Source organism: Pogona vitticeps, chromosome 2 (assembly GCF_051106095.1).
Source record: "Pogona vitticeps strain Pit_001003342236 chromosome 2, PviZW2.1, whole genome shotgun sequence".
In the NCBI taxonomy this organism is placed as follows: domain Eukaryota; kingdom Metazoa; phylum Chordata; class Lepidosauria; order Squamata; family Agamidae; genus Pogona; species Pogona vitticeps.
In genome coordinates this window covers 7,253,287-7,271,397 of record NC_135784.1, presented here as the reverse complement: position 1 = coordinate 7,271,397, position 18,111 = coordinate 7,253,287, and the positions used below count along the sequence as shown (strand labels likewise).

Here is an 18,111-nt window from a genome sequence, read left to right as displayed (position 1 = left end):
AACAAGTCATAAAAGCTAGAAACAGCAGTATTAAAACACTCAGTAGCCTCTCCAGCATCCTGCCATGTGTGGATTTTCACCCGTGTTGCAGGAGTAACAATCTTTAAAGCTTTGTGGGTTTTCTGGATTTTTTTGCTACCAGTCCTGCTTGGTCCAACCCTGCACTCACTAAAGATGGATGCAAACCTCGTTCAGTCTGGTGTGGGGCTCCCGAACATCCCCGTGCAAAAGAGTCTGCTGCTTATGTAACACCCCATAGTGCTTAAAGCACAGCATTACGTAATAGCTGTTTATTTATTAGATTTATATTCTGCCCTGCTACAGCAGAAGAGGGTAGAATTCCAATAAAAGGAAACATGTGAGAGGGTTTTCTCGTAGGAGCATCGCCTTGGTGGCTCTTGTGGCATGGGTCGTGGTCCTTTGGGGAAAGATGTTCTGATAGGAAACATCGCTTTGCTTAGTTTTCCACCATGAGCTTCTCCTACAGAGCAAATGGCTTACATAGGCCGTGGGTGCTGTTTCTCCCAGCGAGAGACTGCGGCCAGGCACTGAGGCTCGGATGCCCTTGTAAGGGGACAGACGGAGGAGAAGGAATCCGTACAATTTGTGTGTGTGTGTGTGTGTGTGTGTGTGTGTGTGTGTGTGTGTGTGTGTAGATCTATGTTTGTTTTTTCTCTCCAAACTTTCCCATATTCATTACTTTTTCTCCAGGGTCTGTGTGTGCATGATTTTCCCAACAAGTTAAGTTAGAATGTGGGAAAAGCAACCAAGGTAAAGGAGGAAGATCTTTGTGACTCATCAGGGTGTGTGTGGGAGGCGGAATTGGGTAATTTATGGTGTAGAGATCACATGGGATCAAAAGATACAATGGTGATTTGGTATGGTTAAAACTTTTTTTAATTTTAATTTTTATAACTATAACAAGCATAAAATACAGTGGCGCCTCGCATAGCGATCGCTCCCTTGAGTGACAAAATCGCTTAGCGATGGGGTTTTTGAGATCGCAAAAGCGATTGCTTTGCGATGGTCCCTATGGGTTTTTTTCGCTTTGCGATGATTGCAGGGAAGCGATCAAGGCAAAGCGACCCTTTTTTAACAGCTGATCAGCAGTTTCAAAATGGCTGCCGGGAAAACAAAATGGCCACCAGCTGTTTTTCCTCGCTTAAGAGCCAGCGAAAATGGCGCCGCTATGGAGGATTTTTGCTTAAAGGTGTGTTTTTAAGCCCACAGGAATGCATTAATTGTGTTTTAATGCGTTTCTATGGGCTTTTTAATTTCGCTTAGCAATCAAATCACTTAGCAATGTTTTTTCCGGAACAGGTTAACGTCGCTAAGTGAGGCACCACTGTAACAATTTAACCATGTATGGCTACAACTTTAAGGGTCTGAACTTTGATTGTGAAGGGCCTGTTGTTGTCCTGTGCCTTAAGTGGCGTCCGACGTACGGCGATCCAATCTCCAAAATGTCCCGTCTTCAGCTCTTGTATAAACTCAAGCCTGTGGCTTCCTTGAGGGAGTCATTCCTTCTCATATTTGGTCTTCCTCTTTTCCTGCTGCATTCTACTTCTCCCAGCATTTCCCCCACTTTGGTCTTTTCCAGAGAATCCTGCCTTCTCATGAGGTGCCCAAGGTGAAGAAAGCCCCCATTTCATCGTTTTTGCCCTCAGAGATAGTTCAGGCTTGACTTGATCTAGGACTCCTCTCTTTGTCTTACCAGCAGTCCAGGATCCTAGGGACGGTTTATAAAAAGGAAAATACAGTGGTGCCTCGCACAACGATGTTAATTGGTTCCAAAAAAAAACCGTTCTGTGAAACATAGTTCTGTGAAACACCATTTCCCACAGGAATGCATTGAAAACCGGTTAATGCATTGGACGGACTGTCCAATGGCTTTCAATGGAGAAAACAAAAAATCACCAAAAATTAACAAAGACTCAGAACAACACCACATTAAGTTTGCGTAGGTTTCAGGAGGTGGGCTAACGATTGCAAGCATTTAAAACACTTTTCAAACAGTTTAAGGCACTTACGTTGTGTGAAAATTCCCCATAGGAAACATCGTGTGAGGCGGCAAATTTTTCAGAAAAAGCCATCGTTGTGTGAATTTATCGTTGTGTGAGGCACTCGTTGTGCGAAGCACCACTGTAACTGAAGCAATACGAAATAAAGATAAAGCAGGTACTATATTTCTACAAGAAACACATTTTTTTAAAAAAGATGGTGTCAATGATCTTAAATTATTTAGTATTTAGTACGGGAACTCAAAATCAAGAGGAGTGGCTGTAATAATACGTATCCCCAGAATGTGAATTCAGGATGAATAAAACAAGGAAATGGGCAGATATTATTTCTGCAAGGTTTAATGAGAGGAGAAAAAAATGACTTTACATATTTGCTGCATAACGATGAAGACTCTTTTTTTTGCAAGGAGATATTTAAAGAATTGGAGATACCTGAAGTGTAAAGGAATCGGCCCCTCCTCATCTCACCCGAAGAAGGAGGTTCCCCTTAGAAGGGACCTCCCTGATCCCAAAGACCCCCACCCATTGATCCCAGATGGGGTGAACACCTCGAGTGTGTGTGTCCTGGCCGCCATAGGCAAGCTCCTGTAGCTACGTTTCCACCGGTCACCTTTCCTGGGACAGAAATATTTCTGGTTGATTATTCTTTTAAGACTAACGCCAACCAGACAAGGTGGGTCACCCAAACATCAAAAGAGCCAAACTTAGCTGAAGGCTACTGTTTCTGGTAGAGCCACTCCCTCCCTCTTTCCTACATTTGTGTAAAATGGAGAAGATTTATTTAGAATTAAGAAAATAAACCATCCCCAATTAAGACAAGAAAAGCTGTAATTAAGTAAGGCTTTCTGATTTCTTTACGTAGCTTTCTAACCAGCAAGTGTCCTTCTCTCCCTCCCCCAATCGGCTGACAAGCCAGGAAGGGAGGTCATCCTGCATTCTCTTAGCTAGGTCTTACATTTATTTATTTATTTATTTATTTATTTATTTATTTATTTATTTATTTATTTATTTATTTATTTATTTATTTATTTATACCCCACCTATCTAGTCGAACGACCACTCTAAGTAATATTTCCTTTTGCTAGGCATCTCCTTAACCAATCAGATTCGAGTCCTTTGTTTAGTAGCTTCAATCCCAGAATGTCATTTCTTCAGTTCCGCCTCTCCTTCTCTCGGGATTCTATCTGGTAACTCCACGATACCAGCTAAAACGTGTGGCATCATCCGCTCATAGATGGGATGGCCTTGACTGGCTGGCCATAGACAAAAAACCCACCTGTTGATAGTCCTGAGACCAAAGGACTACGTATCCCATCGCATTATGGAAGGTTTTGTAATTTTGACAGGAGGTTTTAATATCGTAATGAATAAAAAGGCAAAGAAATTGAATTATACACGAATGAAAGAATGATATGATTTTGGATAAAATATTAAAAACTGATTTAAAAGAGGTTTGGAGAGAATTAAAAGTAGATCAAAAACAGTTGACTTATTACACATTGATTCAGAAAAGTTATTCTCAGATAGGTTATATTTTTATATCTAATGATTTGCTTTCAAGAGTCTGAAATAGGTAAAATAAAGATAATGGACCATGCTTGGTAAATATAGAATTTAAGATTATAAATAACAGGCTGGTGAGCTCGGGGTAAGTTAGGTCTCTAGGTGCAGCGCCAGAGGTTGGGAGTTCGATTCCCACCATGTGCCTCCTGGGAGGAGAGCCCTGGGTGGCCTTGGGCCAGCTGCAGGGTAGTTTGAGGGCACCCCAGGCAGAAGGGAAGGGGGAAACTCTTCTGCGTACTCTCTCCCTGGAAAACCCTAAAAAAGGGTCACCATAAGCCAAAATTGATTTGATGGCACAAGATTATTAATTATATAAGAGCGAAAAGGTGGAGATTAGACACAAGTATTTTACAACACAAAAATATAATAAAATTAATAAAGACGTTTTGGAAATATGGAAAATTGATGATAGGGAGGGCAGTAATAAGAGTGATATGAGATACAGTAGTATGTAAGAGGAGGATTATGTGTAATCATCTGTTAAAGCAGGGGTCCCAAACCTTTTTAACCCTGCAGACTGATTGGGAAAGGTGGGGAACTCCCCGCACTCGCGTGCATGCATGAAGGAGCACAGCAGAGCGAGAGGGTGCTCGTGCGGATGGGCGAGCCCTTGTGCGCATGCACGAAGGATGGTGTGGCGCTTCTGCGGGCATGTTCGTGCGCATGCGTGAGTGATGGGGTGGTGCTTGGGGGCACTCGTGCGCATGTGCAAAAGGGTGGGGGAGTGCTGGCGCTGGCATGCACAATGCATGCACAAAGGGGCTGTGCAGGGGGGAGTGTGTGCGGGGTGGGTGGGTGGGAGGTCTGTCTGCACTGCCCGGTCTGGCCCAGGTCACAGACCAGCCACCAGGCCACGGACCAGGGGTTGGGGACCACTATGTTAAAAAAACAGAAGGCTAAAAATGGAATATTTGGGTGAAATAAAGATGGAAGGATATACATAAATGAAAAGAATACAGTGGTGCCCCGCATAGCGAGGTTAATCCGTTCCGGATTAACCGTCACTATGGGGAAACATCGCTATACGGAACCAAAAACGCCATAGAAACGCATTAAACTTAGTTTACTGCGTTCCTGTGGCTCCTAAACTCACCGTTGTGCGAAGTTTCCCCATAGCACTGCCATTTTCGCGCCCTCGGTAAGCGAGGGAAGGGTGCGAAAACGCTGTGCGTGGCCATTTTGGGTGTCCGGCGGCCATTTTGGAACCGCCGAACAGCTGATTAAAAAAATTGCTATGCGAAGATCGGTAAGTGAAACGCTTACCGATCGTCGCAAAGCGATTTTTGCCCTATCTAAACATCGGTATGCAATCGCATTAGCGATCGCAAAATCCGCATCGCTATGCGGATTCATCATTAAACGGTGCACTCATTATGCGAGGCACCACTGTATAAAAATATTAGAAATGGAAATTAAGAAAAAAGATCTTCAAAATACTGAAATGCGGGGGGAAAACAGGAAATTAATATATTTGGAGAAAGAGTAATTTGAATTTAACAATAAAAATTCAAAACTGCTGGCCAAAGTCAGAAAAAGGCTAAGAATTTAATAGGTCTAGTTAAGGATCAAAATGGTAAAAAATGCAATCATGTAACATGAACATCAGGAGTTTTGTTTTAAGCTATCATTTGCAGGAGAGACAATTGATGGGACAGTGGATCACAGGTGAAAAGACAGAAAAGCACGTTGATAAATTTTAAAAAATGGGAAGACTCCAGGGATCGATAGATTGTGACCAGAATATTACAGATTTCTTTTTAAAGATGTTGAAGCCAAAACTGAAGATTCTATTTAATAATATAGTAGAAATGGGGAGGGCGGGATTCCATCATCCTGGAAGTATTCATTAATAGGAGTAATCCCAAAATCTAATAAAGGTTTAACAGATTGAGGTGACAGTTGTTAAAATGATGATTTTACTTAAATTTTTGCTTTATGATGTTAATTGAAAGACTGGAAAAATATGATGAATAAGTTTTGTAATGGTGAATGAAAAGCACGGATTAATTTTTTAAAATGGCTAATTAAATTAAATTAATTTTGCATTTTAAAAAATGGAAAAATTAGGAGTATTAGGACTTCCTGATATAAAGTGTTATTCTGTAGCCAGTCAAATGAGATATATGGGGGATATATGTGGTGGGAATGTAAAAATATAATGAAACTTTGGTGGGTTATATTTAAAGAAAATAATTAAACATTATAATGGAATGGAGAGTAAAGTCCTAAAATAATAATGGAACTGGACAGTAAAAGAACAGATTACAAATTTAGTATCAGTAGCAAAATTATTTGTATCAAAAAATTGAAAATTACACTGGTGCCTCGACTTACGAACGTCTTGACTTGCGATCAGTTCGAGTTACGACCAGCTCCGGTCACAAAATTTTGCTTTGACTTGCAGACGGAGCTTTGAGATACGACTGGGGAATTTGAACTGCTTTCCCTCCTATTGTCCTTCCATTAACCGTTGGTCAGCGAAGAGGCTGCTTCTCTATAGCTCATTGACTGTTAGGTTCTTTTTTGAAATAGAGAGACTGCCTCTTCCGGGTGAGTATTGTGCATGGTTTGGGCTGTGTGTGTGTGTGTGTGTGTGTGTGTGTGTGTGTGTGTGTGTGTGTGTGTGTGTGTGTGTGTGTGTGTGTGTTATGTTTCTGTGCTCTGATGGGTCTTGCAGTGGGTAGTGTAGTCCCTGCTTGAATGGGTCTTTTTAAATTTATTCTGTGGCTCCTAGGGTTTGTGTACTGTAATGTGTGGTGTGCTGAATAGTACCCATGGCTCCAAAGAAAGAGCAGAGCAAAGGGAAGAAGAGGACCATCTTAATTGAAGTGAAGAAGGTCATCATCAAAAAGCATGAACATGGCCTGTGTGTGACTCAACTGGCCTCTGAATACAAGATGGCAAAGTCAACCATCTCCACCATATTGCAGAAGAAAGATGTCTTGAAAGACATTGATGTGGCAAAAGGAGTCACAATCCTGACAAAGAACAGGTCACCCCTAATGGAAGAGGTGGAAAAAATTTTACTAGTGTGGATCAACGAGAAACAGCTGAAAGGGGAAAGCATCAGTGAAGCCATGATTCATGAGAAAGCCAAGAAGCTGCACAGTGATTTCATGGAAAGAAACCCCTCCGGAAGTGCAGCGCAAGAAGAATTCAAGGCCAGCAAGGGGTGCTTTCAAAACTTCCAAAGGAGAAGTGGCATCCATGGCATTAGAAGACATGGGGAGGCTGCAAGTTGTGACCCTGCCGCTGCAGAAGCCTTCGAATTGGACTTTGTCAAATTCATCAAGGAAGAAGACTACCTCCCCGAGCAAGCCTTCAACTGTGATGAGACAGGGCTCTTCTGGAACAAGCTGCACAGTGATTTAACGGAAAGAAACCCCTCCGGAAGTGCACCGCAAGAAGAATTCAAAGCCAAAACGGAGTGTTTTCAAAACTTCCAAAAGAGAAGTGGCATCCACAGTGTGATAAGACATGGGGAGGCTGCAAGTTCTGACCATGCCACTGCAGAAGCCTTCGAATTGGACTTTGCCAAATTCATCAAAGAAGAAGACTACCTCCCCCAGCAAGTCTTCAACTGCGATGAGACAGGTCTGTTCTGGAAGAAGATGCCCAGGAGAACCTTCATCACTCAGGAGGAACAGAAAATGCCAGGCCACAAACCCATGAAGGACAGATTGACCCTTTTGCTCTGTGCCAACGCCACCAGCGATCTGAAGATCAAGCCTCTTCTGGTGTACCACTCCAAGACTCCTCGCCCATTCCACCAAGAGAACGTTAACAAGGCCAAACTGCCTGTCATGTGGAGGGCCAACGCAAGAGCTCGGGTGACAAGGCAGCTGTTTCTGGAATGGCTCTATGCAGTGTTTGCACCAACTGTCAAGAAATATCTTTCCAACAACCAGCTTCCTGAAAGGTGCGTTCTGCTGATGGACAACACCCCGGCGCACACACCAACCTTGGTGGATGATATTGACAACAAGTATGATTTCATCAAGGTCAAGTTACTCCCCCCCAACACAACACCTCTTCTGCAGCCCATGGACCAGCGAGTGATCAGCAACTTCAAGAAGCTCTACACGAAGGCACTCTTCACCAGGTGTTTCAATATCACCGAGGAGACGTCCTTGACCCTGAAAGAGTTCTGGAGGTCACATTTCAATGTCCTCCATTGCATCAGACTCATCGACAAGGCCTGGCAAGATGTCACAACTCGGACCTTGAACTCAGCCTGGAGGAAACTGTGGCCAGAATGTGTCACCAACAGTGGCACTGAGGGGACTGATGCACAGTTGGTGAGGGACATCGTCTCCATGGGTGAAGGCATGGGTCTGGAGGTCAGTGAGGAGGACGTAGAGGAGGACGCTGGTTGAAGACCACAACGAGGAGTTGACCACAGAAGAACTTGCAGAACTGAAAACTGAACTGCAGAAGGCTTTTGTGGAGGAGCTTTCCACTGAGGAAGAGGAAGCGCGGGTTAGCAGTGAGGAGATAAGATCCATCTGCAAGAAATGGAACGAGTGCCAGGACTTCTTTGAGAGGCACCACCCAAACAGGACTGTGACAGGCAGAGTTTTGGACATGATGAACGACAACGTGGTGAGACATTTCAGAAAGATTCTGCAGCGCAGGACGAAGCAGGTGACATTGGACAGATTTTTCACCAGAAAGGAGCCTGCAGCCAAAAGACAGAGACAGGAAACCCCTGGAGATGATGACCCAGAGGAGGTGACCTCTACCTCACAGTGATGACCATCTCACCCCCCAGTGAGGTTTTTTGTTTAAAAGGTGTTTTGTTTAAAATGTATTTTTGACCCATTGTATTCTCTCTCTCTCTATCCTCTCTCTTTTTGTCCCTAAAAGCACAAACTTTTGTCTGAGGGGGTCTGTGTACCCCAGTAATGACCTTCTTTCTTTCCTCTTTTCCCCATTGTTCCCTCCTTCCTTTCCTGTCCTTTTTTTAACCTTAGAGACCATCTTAGGTTTAAAAATAAGTCTCCCCCTACTGGATGGATTAACCACTTTTGCATTAGTTCCTATTGGAACTAATGCTTTGAGATACAACCAGCGCCTTGAGACACGACCAAAGAATGGCTGGAATGGATTAATCATGTTTCAGTGTATTCCTGTAAGAAATGGTGCTTTGAGTTATGACCATCATCCGAGAATGAATTAAGTTCGCAACTCAAGGCACCACTGTAAAGCAAAGATTTCAGTTAAATGACTTGATGTAACAACGTACGGAATATTGCTATTAATTGTGCTATTAAGATTTTAAAGGGTTTTTTTTCAAATAAAAATATTTAAGGTATATTTGGGGAGTTTTCATTTATTATATGCTGATGTCATTGGTAAATTGCAAATTCCATTGTTTTGGAGGTGGTCCTCCAAGCTCAGAAATAGGGAAGGAAATTGTTGGTAGTGGTATGTCTGGACTTTACAATGTCCTTCATTTTTACATTAAAAATTCTTCTGTCCTTGCATGGAGAAAGGAACTCTGGGTGGGTAGGAAGTTCTCTCTCTTTAATGTTCCAGGTTTCTGTGTGTGAATCTTTTTCATTTCTTTGAATTTTCTTTTTTGGTAATTGATCATAGTGGGGGTCCGTTACCTTCAAACTCAAAGGGGCACACAGGTCCATTTCCTACACACACACACACACACACACTACTTTAAAAGCCATGGCAGCTTTTTCAAACCTGGCCAGTCATGGGCTTCCACCTTTGTTCTGATCCAATTGTGGGGGTTGGGTGGGGGTGATCATTTCCTGTCCTCGCAGTGAATCTTGGCCAAAATAGTCAGGGTTCTCCCAAAGAGAACCTGGTCCTGGTCTTGTGGAAAGGGAGACATGGAAGCCTGAACCCATCACTTAGTTTGATGCTAGGAAGCTGAGCAGAGGTGAAGCCTTTCAGGAGTTGTGGGTGATCACAGAACAAAGGAAGGCTAATTGCCTTAGAGAAAGTACAAAGGCGTTGACAACGGATGTACGAGCCAGCGGAGCCAACTGGCAACGCCCTGAGAGCTCTTTTATTTACCTAGCATGATTTACATAGTACGTTGTGAGAGAGACAGGATACTACAGGGGTGCCCTGCATAGCGACGATAATCCGTGCAGCCAAAATTGTTGCTATGCGGGGAAAAAAGCCCATAGGAATGCATTAAAACCCATTTAATGTGTTCCTATGGGCAAAAAACTCACCGTTATGTGAAAATCCTCCATATGGCTGCCATTTTCGCTGCCCGGTAAGCGAGGAATCGGCGCAAAAACACAGCGTGCGGCCATTTTTTTTACCTGGTGGCCATTTTGGAACCGCCGATCAGCTGTTCTAAAAACATTGCTATGCGAAAATCGGTAAGCAAAACAGCTTACCGATCGTCGCAAAGTGATTTTTACTATCTAAATCATCGCAATGCGATTGCTTTTGCGATCACAAAAACTTAATCGCTATGCACCATTGTAGTTGCCTAATCGTAACCAGGATTGTCTGAAATAACCCTTTGATCTTATGCTCTACCTCTAAGCGAAACGGCAGAATAACGGGTCACCCCACCTGCTGGCAGCTGCCGCTTCCTGCCAGGAGTGTATGCATGTCTCTGGAACAGAATGCAGCTACAACCTTTAAGCAGAAGTTTCCCACAAGAGTGGTCAAACATGAGAAGGATCATATGCTTGTGACTTTGTAAGGGCTAAGCCAGAGCTACTAAAAATGAGATCTTTTGGAGGTCAATAATTCAGAAGCTCACCATCTGTCAGGCACAAACTTGTATGGGTAGCAGCAGGTTCTTTTGGATTCAAGAGAGAAGAAGCACAGGTGTGGGGAAAGAATATCAAACTTTATTGAAGAGAAGTAGGAGGGAAAACATAGTAGAAAAAGAACCCAGAAGGAAAGATCTTGAGCAGCAGTACAATTGAAGGTTAGAAGAATGATTGTAACACAGCAAAGGACAAGATAATAATACATATCTGGAGTCACTGTTTGTTAAAAATGATAGTGATAATTATCAAATATTAGACAAAATAATAAGGACACAAAGCATCTCTGCAGATCATCCCTCTTTTCTGGGTGTAAGTCTTGGGGAAGCCAGACAATTCACTATAACTTTAAAAATACCCTCTGGACTTCCAGTTCTACTTTGGAGTAGAAGGACAAGGTGTACAAAATTTCTGCATACATTTATGTGGTTTTTTTATTTTAAAAGCTTAAAACTGAAATAAGAACTTTATGCGCCCCCCCCCCCAAATTCACAAATTGCCTCTCTCTGTTCTGGTGTAGTGTGTAGGATAGTTGAGTATTTGTAGCTGTGGGATCAGCTTTTTGTCCTTTTCTGGAGATTGGGTGATTATGGTGATATTGTTGCAAAGGCAACATTATGTTAGACTACAACAACCATCAGATACGGGCTGTGACAGCCTTCAAGAATACAACTTATTAGTTTGAATGACTTCAGATCCCCAGGGCCAAATAAACTGCATCTAGAAGAAGTGAAAGAACTGGCTAAAGAATTCTGAGAATCACTCTCTTTTTTTCTTTAATTAATGGAGGCCGAAAGCAGGATCTAGGGAACTATAGACCAATCAGTCTGTAAGCGCCTTGAAGACACTGCAGTGAAATGAGCACAGATTTTTCAGGAACAATCTTTCCAGACTAAACTTCCATCATTTTTTATTCAGTAATCTGCTTGGTAGATGGTTGGAAGGCTATGGATGCAATATACCTTGACTTCAGTAGATAAAGTGTCCTTTTGAGTTGAGCCTCGTGACAGAGTGGTTAAACCGCTGTACTGCGGCCAAAACTGTGCTCACAACCTGGGGTTCAATCCCAGGTAGCTAGCTCAAGGTTGACTCAGCCTTCTATCCTTCCGAGGTCAGTAAAATGAGTTCCCAGCTCGTGGGGGGGGGGCAATGTGTAGCCTGCATAATTAACTTGTAAACCGCCAGAGAGTGCTTGAAGTGCTATGGGGCAGTATATAAGCAGCATGCTTTGCTTTTGCTTTGCTTGATATGCTATTATTCACAGTGGGCGTAAGAACAACTATCAGCTACATCCATGGTGGATACAGAATTGTACTCGGAGAGGGGCTTATTGATGATTCCCTCTCAAACTAGTAAGGGGAGGGAAAGAAGGAAGCATTCAAGTAAACAAAGGGTTTCAAGGAGCCAAAACCATGAATTCTGAGAAACATCTGAATTGGTAGTAACATGTACATTTGTAGCAGCAACAACAACATGGGGACTCTAACTGGTAAAATGATAACGGGCATGCCGCCAAGTTATTTAAATGAAACCAAGAGAGCTTCTGGAAGAGACTCAGGCAAAGGATAGCAAAAATAAACAACAAACCCACACAATTACAGTCATAAATACATATTTCCAACAGCTTTTAAAAGAAAGGAACCTTTTAATTTTGATACACATCACTAAGAATCATATGAGGGTATTTTACCCTTAGAATGATTCCATTCTAAAGATGAAGTCCAAAGTGCAAATTTCTTCTCGTCCTCAGCTATGAATAACTAAGCCATTTTATATGCTTTCTGTTATTACATCACTTGTAGTCTTCTCTCTTCGATCTCATTCACATTAAACAATTCTCATATTTTTGTTTACATAACTACACTTAGTTGATAGCAACGTCCAATAACTTCCATTGATTCTCTTGCATGCATCGCATTAAATTGAAAATATCTAGTCTAGACTGAAGGACTCGGAAATTCCCCATGCTTTCATTTTTTCACTCCCTAGATATGTCAGGTGCCTTCCTCGCTCATGACAGTCAAAGACAAAGCAAATACTGTATTTTCCCATGTATGTGACCCCCCAATGTATAAAACGATCCCCTAATTTGGACCCTTGCTGGAGGCGGAGGAGCAGTTAATAGACAACTGCTCATCCACCTCCGTCACTCCTACCTCCACTGCCTGCCGGATCACCTCCTCTAGGGTGACTCCTTTCCCTCCACCACGGGAAGGGACAAAGTGGATGTGAGCTGGAGGTGGTGATCGAGCAGGGGAGGCAGCAGCAAGAGGCACCCGAGCACATATGACTGCTCCTTTGTCTCCGTTTCCTTCCGTGTATAAAACTCTCAATTTTTCTGCTAATTATTTTAGGGAAAAGTCATTTTATACACTGAAAAATATGGTACCTTGAGTTGTTTCCCAATGAGATTCCCTTATGTACTGCACTCCTGCTTTTTCTCTTTTTTTCTCCATCAGGCAACAGATAAGACAACCAAAGTTCTGTGGAGCCAGCTATTTTGCCACTTAAAAGTAGCAAGCCCAAAGCAGGAAGAGAGAGAGAGAGAGAAACCCTAAAGGAAGGAAAAAGTAAAACGGAAGTCAGGCAAGAACAGAAGGAAATACATCTCTAGCTTCTCAGGGATATGATGTATGTCAGCAACTGTCTGTTTGAAAAAACGCCAGGAAGAAGCATGGAAAAGGTGCTCCATCAGCAGAACTAAATTCAAATATATCACAAATATGAACAAACATAGCAGAATCTAGTCACAGGCAATGTCAAACCAATGTATGGAACTTTGAAAGGTCATCATTCTGAACAGTAATTGTATTTCGCATGAAATAGCCCTGAGAGGGGATAAACCATACGAGTGAATGGAATGTGGAAAGAGCTTCAACCGAAGCGATAACCTCAGTAAAAATCAAAGAACACACACAGGGAAAAAACGGTACACATGTACAGAATGTGGACAGAGTTTCAGCCGAAGCGGTATCCTCAGTGAACATCAAAGAACTCACACTGGGGAGAAACCATATCAATGCCTGGAATGTGGAAAGAGCTTCAGTCATAGTGGTAACCTTATTTTACATCACAGAACTCATACAGGGGAGAAACCATATAAATGTATGGAATGTGGAAGGAGCTTCAGTCATAGTGGTAACCTTATTTTACATCACAGAACTCACACTGGGGAGAAACCATATGAATGCATGGAATGTGGAAAGACCTTCAGTGAGAACAGTAAGCTTGCTTTACATCTAAGAACTCACACTGGGGAGAAACCCTATAAATGCATGGAATGTGGAAAGAGCTTCACTCGTAGCAGTCACCTGAATTCACATCAAAAAACTCACACTGGGGAGAAGCCACATCAATGCAAGGCATGTGGAAAGAGCTTCAGCCAAACCAGTCACCTCAATTCACATCAAAGATCACACACAGGTGAAAAACCATATAAATGCATGGAATGTGGAAAGAGCTTCAGCCGAAGCGATAACCTGAGTAAACATCAAAGGTCACACAGAGGTGAAAAACCATACTCATGTACGGAATGTGGAAAGAGCTTTAGTCGAAGCGATAACCTGAATAAACATCAAAGAACTCACACAGGGAAAAAACCATACTCGTGTATGGAATGTGGAAAGAGCTTCAATGACAGTGGTAACCTCAGTAAACATGAAAGAACTCACACAGGGGAGAAACCATTTAAATGCATGGAATGTGGAAGGAGCTTCAGTGACAGCGGTCACCTTACTTTACATCACAGAACACACACTGGGGAAAAACCATATACATGCATGGAATGTGGAAAGAGTTTCAGTCATAGTGGTCACCTTATCTTACATCACAGAACTCACACAGGGGAGAAACCATATACATGCATGGAATGTGGAAGGAGCTTCAGTCATAGTGGTCACCTTATCTTACATCACAGAACTCACACAGGGGAAAAACCATATACATGCATGCAATGTGGAAAGAGTTTCAGTCATAGCAGTCACCTGAGTTCACATCATAGAACTCACACTGGGGAAAAGCCCTATGAATGCTTTAAATGTGGAAAGACCTTCAGTAAGAGCAGTACTCTTACTTTACATCTAAGAACTCACACTGGGGAAAAACCATATAAATGCATGGAATGCGGAAAGTGCTTCAGTCAAAGCAGTAGTCTTCGTTCACATGAGAGAACTCACACTGGGGAGAAACCACATAAGTGCATAGAATGTGGAAAGAGCTTTATATGCAGTGGTAACCTCAATAAACATCAAAGAACTCACACAGGAGAAACCCTATGAATGTATGGAATCCGGGACGAACTTCACTGAAAGTAGTAAGCATAGTTTATATCAAAAAACTCACACTGGGGAGAAACCATATAAATGTGGGAAGAGCTTCAAGCAAAGCAGTCACCTCAGTAAACAAAAGAACTTACATGGGCATGGAATGTTTGAAGAATTTCGCCAAGAGATGTGGTCTTATTCAACATGAAGGGATACACCCAGGGGTGAAATCCCACAGCTAAAAGACATGTGGAAAGAGGTACAGTATTAGTTGAAGCCTCATTAAACTTGAAAAAGATTTAAGCATGTGGGACACGGAACAGCATTCACTCAAGGCAGAAAACGTATTTGACATCAAAGGAAGAACATTAATGGCAATCTTGATGCCTCGGGTTTACGTAGAGGTTTGCTAGAAGAGCTATAGTATCATGTTCTGTTTCCACTTTGAGGGGAATCCAAACTAGATGGGCTAAGTTAAATTGCAAAATTGAATTGACGGAATGAATTTTGGGGGTTAAAAAAAATAAAATATGTGTTAAGATCTATCTTAGTCATTTAAAAATATATGGTTTTACCAGAGTATGTTCAGAGGGCTTATGCAGAAGGAGTTGGCCTGCCTCACTCAACAACTGCAATTGTGGAATTAGATTACGTACGAATCCACCCATGAAACTTCACAACTGAATGCGTGACATTGCCCATGGAACTAGTCCACTCAGTCCAATATATAGGAGAAAAAGAAGAACCTGCCATTTTATTGGTCTTTCTGAGTGTCTGGGCCTTGTTTTCTGAATAAGAGACACAAATCGTTCAACCCCGTTAATGTCCAGCTTCCCCCCTTCATTTTTCTCTGTCCTTTATCTTTCCCATCATCCAGGCGATGGAGGTCTGCAACCAGCCATGGAGAGTCTTTCAGCCTGCTGTCATGTATCCAGGCAGCAGTCCCTTTTGCTTTTACATAAGATGGGGTAGTCAGGAGTCACTACAATGGGCGGCCGTAAGGGACTCAAAGGGACTGATAGCCAATTTGCCCCTGGGTAAAATCCTGATTCTCAAAAGGGCTTGGGGAGCAGATCCACCCAACCTAAGCACATTTCCTGTGACATTTTCCATATGTGTGATTTCAATATCTGATTCAATAGTTCACCCTGTCGTGATGACGCGATGAGGAGCTGCAGAATACTTCCAATCCATATCCAGGAAGGTGGAAACCTGAACTATTTTGGCAACAAAATGGGTTCCGTTATCTGAGCCGAACCCCTCCCAGGGAATCCCACGCCTTGAAATTATCCCTTTTACCAGCAGTTTCACCGCCTCTTTGGCCTGACCAGTTCGGGTGGGGAAGGCTTCTGGCCACATTGTCAAAGAGAGTACAAACACCGAACAATATGGGGGTTCAATTCTGTAAAATGTACATGCCATCATGATCCCACCAACCTGCCCTTTGGCTGTGTGCCCAGAGGGCCTTTCCAGAGACCTGGGAGAGGCTGAGAGGGCCTAAGAAGGAGACAGACTACAACAAGAAGGAAGATACACTGCAACCATCTTATTGAGGAGAAGCAGAAGCTAGAGAGTGGAGGAGAAAGCTGAGAGAAGAAAAGGAGAGAGTAGAGAAAGGCAGGAGATGCCAGAATGGAGGGTGAACAAAATGAGGAAGAAGGGGTACCGGGAGGACCCTAGAAAACTCTCAACCATCGGACGTCACATGTGGGTGGATGGCTGGGATGACGAGACCGTGCCCCTGCTGGAAGGTGAAGCGGGACAGACAGTGAACCCAAACTTATCAGTAGATTGGCCAGATCTGTGGCTGTGGTGAAAGGAACACCTTCCTGGATGAAGAATGGAAGCCCCTTCCTGACCTGTTCTCAGAAGAAGAAAAATGGAACCACTTCATTGACACTGGTTATTTGTTGAGTACCCCAATAATTATCACACCTGTTTCCAAACAGCAAAAATCTCCTGATTTCTTTGCACAAAGGAAGGAGACTAAAGTCGAACCCTCACAGCCAGAGGTGAAGCCTCTACGGGGCAGTAGCAGTTACCACATCATACGTGGCTTTTTGCATGATGTTTCGTATTCAGCTACTAGCATCCACAAAAAATTCTGGGTGACTCAAAGGTGACTCCTTCCAAATCAGATCAGCTAAAAACTTCAGTATCAGTCTGGAGAGAATCATGTAAAATAGGGTTGTTCCCTACATGAGGTGTTGGGAGGAGGGTGGCTGGATTAAGACTAGGCACATCTCTAGGCTTTCCAAAAGAACTGATATTTACTCAGCCGAGCATTCGAGAGCCAGAGCCCTCCCTTTTGCTCCAACACAGTTATCGCCACTGCTGGAGTAGAGAGCAACTTCTGCTTGTTTTGAGTGAAAACCTTTGTCATGCTTGGGGTGTTTTCCACTCTCTTTCCCAGACCCTTCAATGCCTCATATTAGTATAGGCATCCTTCAGTCTCGAGAGACTATGGTAACATGCGCTGAATGGATGACTTGGAACAGCATCTAGTGTGGCTGAGAAGCCAATTCAGGTGACAATCCCTTCCACACTGAAGACAAATACAGTCTGTCCCCTGTCCAGCTCCCTGGTTTTGCTGCTTTCGTGACTGTATCTTTGCCTCGGCCTGCTGGACAAGGGTCTCTTAAAATTGGGAGAGGCCATGAAGCACCACCTGCCTCCAGGCTGAACGCTCAGAGGTCAAGGTGTCCCACCTGTTGAGGTCCATTCCTAAGGCCTTCAGATCCTGCCTGCAGGTATCCTTGTATCACAGCTGTGGTCTCCCTCTGGGGTGATTTCCCTGCATTAATTCTACATACAGGAGTTCTTTTGGAACCCGACCATCAGCCATTCTCACGACATGCCCGAGCCAATGTAGATGTCGCTGTTTCAGTGATGTATATATGTTAAAATTCCAGCTCATTCTAGGACTACTCTATTTGGAACTTTGTCTTGCCAGGTGATACCAAAAATGTGTCATAGACAATGCAAATGGGACGTGTTCAGCTTCCTCTCCTGCCATGCACAAAGGGTCCAGGACTCACTGCAGTACCAGGCTCTATAGACCTGGATCCAACAGGACTTGAGGACTAACCAATAACAACAAAAGAGCTACGAAGAGATAGAGGAGCTCTCGTAGCTCTAGATCTAGGAGGAAGTGGAAGCAGTGCGCCTGCCCCCCCTTCTTTCTCCCTTCCCCACCTCAATGGTCCCTGGTGGTGGAGGAGGAGGAGGCACTTGTAGGGAGGTCTCTTTGTGAGTTTCTCATGTTGGGGAAAGAGATGGGGCCAGGCAGGTGCAGGATGCGGGGGGGAGAGAGATGGGGGGGAAGAGTTCCAAAACAAGAAAATTGGCCCCTGACTCCCCAGGGACAGGGAGATCCTATCATGACTCTTCTCATTAAGGCACCGGGGCCCCCTATGTATACACCAGGGCCGCCTATATATACACTGTTGTCCTCATCTTTCCTGCGAGTAGACCTCCATCCTCGTTTCTCTCCCCCCTCTGAAGGCAGCT

At 43.4% G+C, this 18,111-nt stretch overlaps 1 protein-coding gene across 1 annotated transcript in view; it reads left to right on the top strand.

Annotated features, from left to right (window-relative positions):
• Positions 1 to 18,111, top strand: part of LOC110070751 (uncharacterized) — a 78,064-nt gene that overhangs the window by 27,180 nt on the left and 32,773 nt on the right. The window contains exon 5 of the mRNA XM_078386440.1: positions 12,799 to 14,613. Within this exon, the coding sequence (XP_078242566.1) occupies positions 13,195 to 14,613 (1,419 nt within the window). The 5' untranslated portion in view covers positions 12,799 to 13,194. The remainder of the gene's footprint in view (positions 1 to 12,798; positions 14,614 to 18,111) is intronic.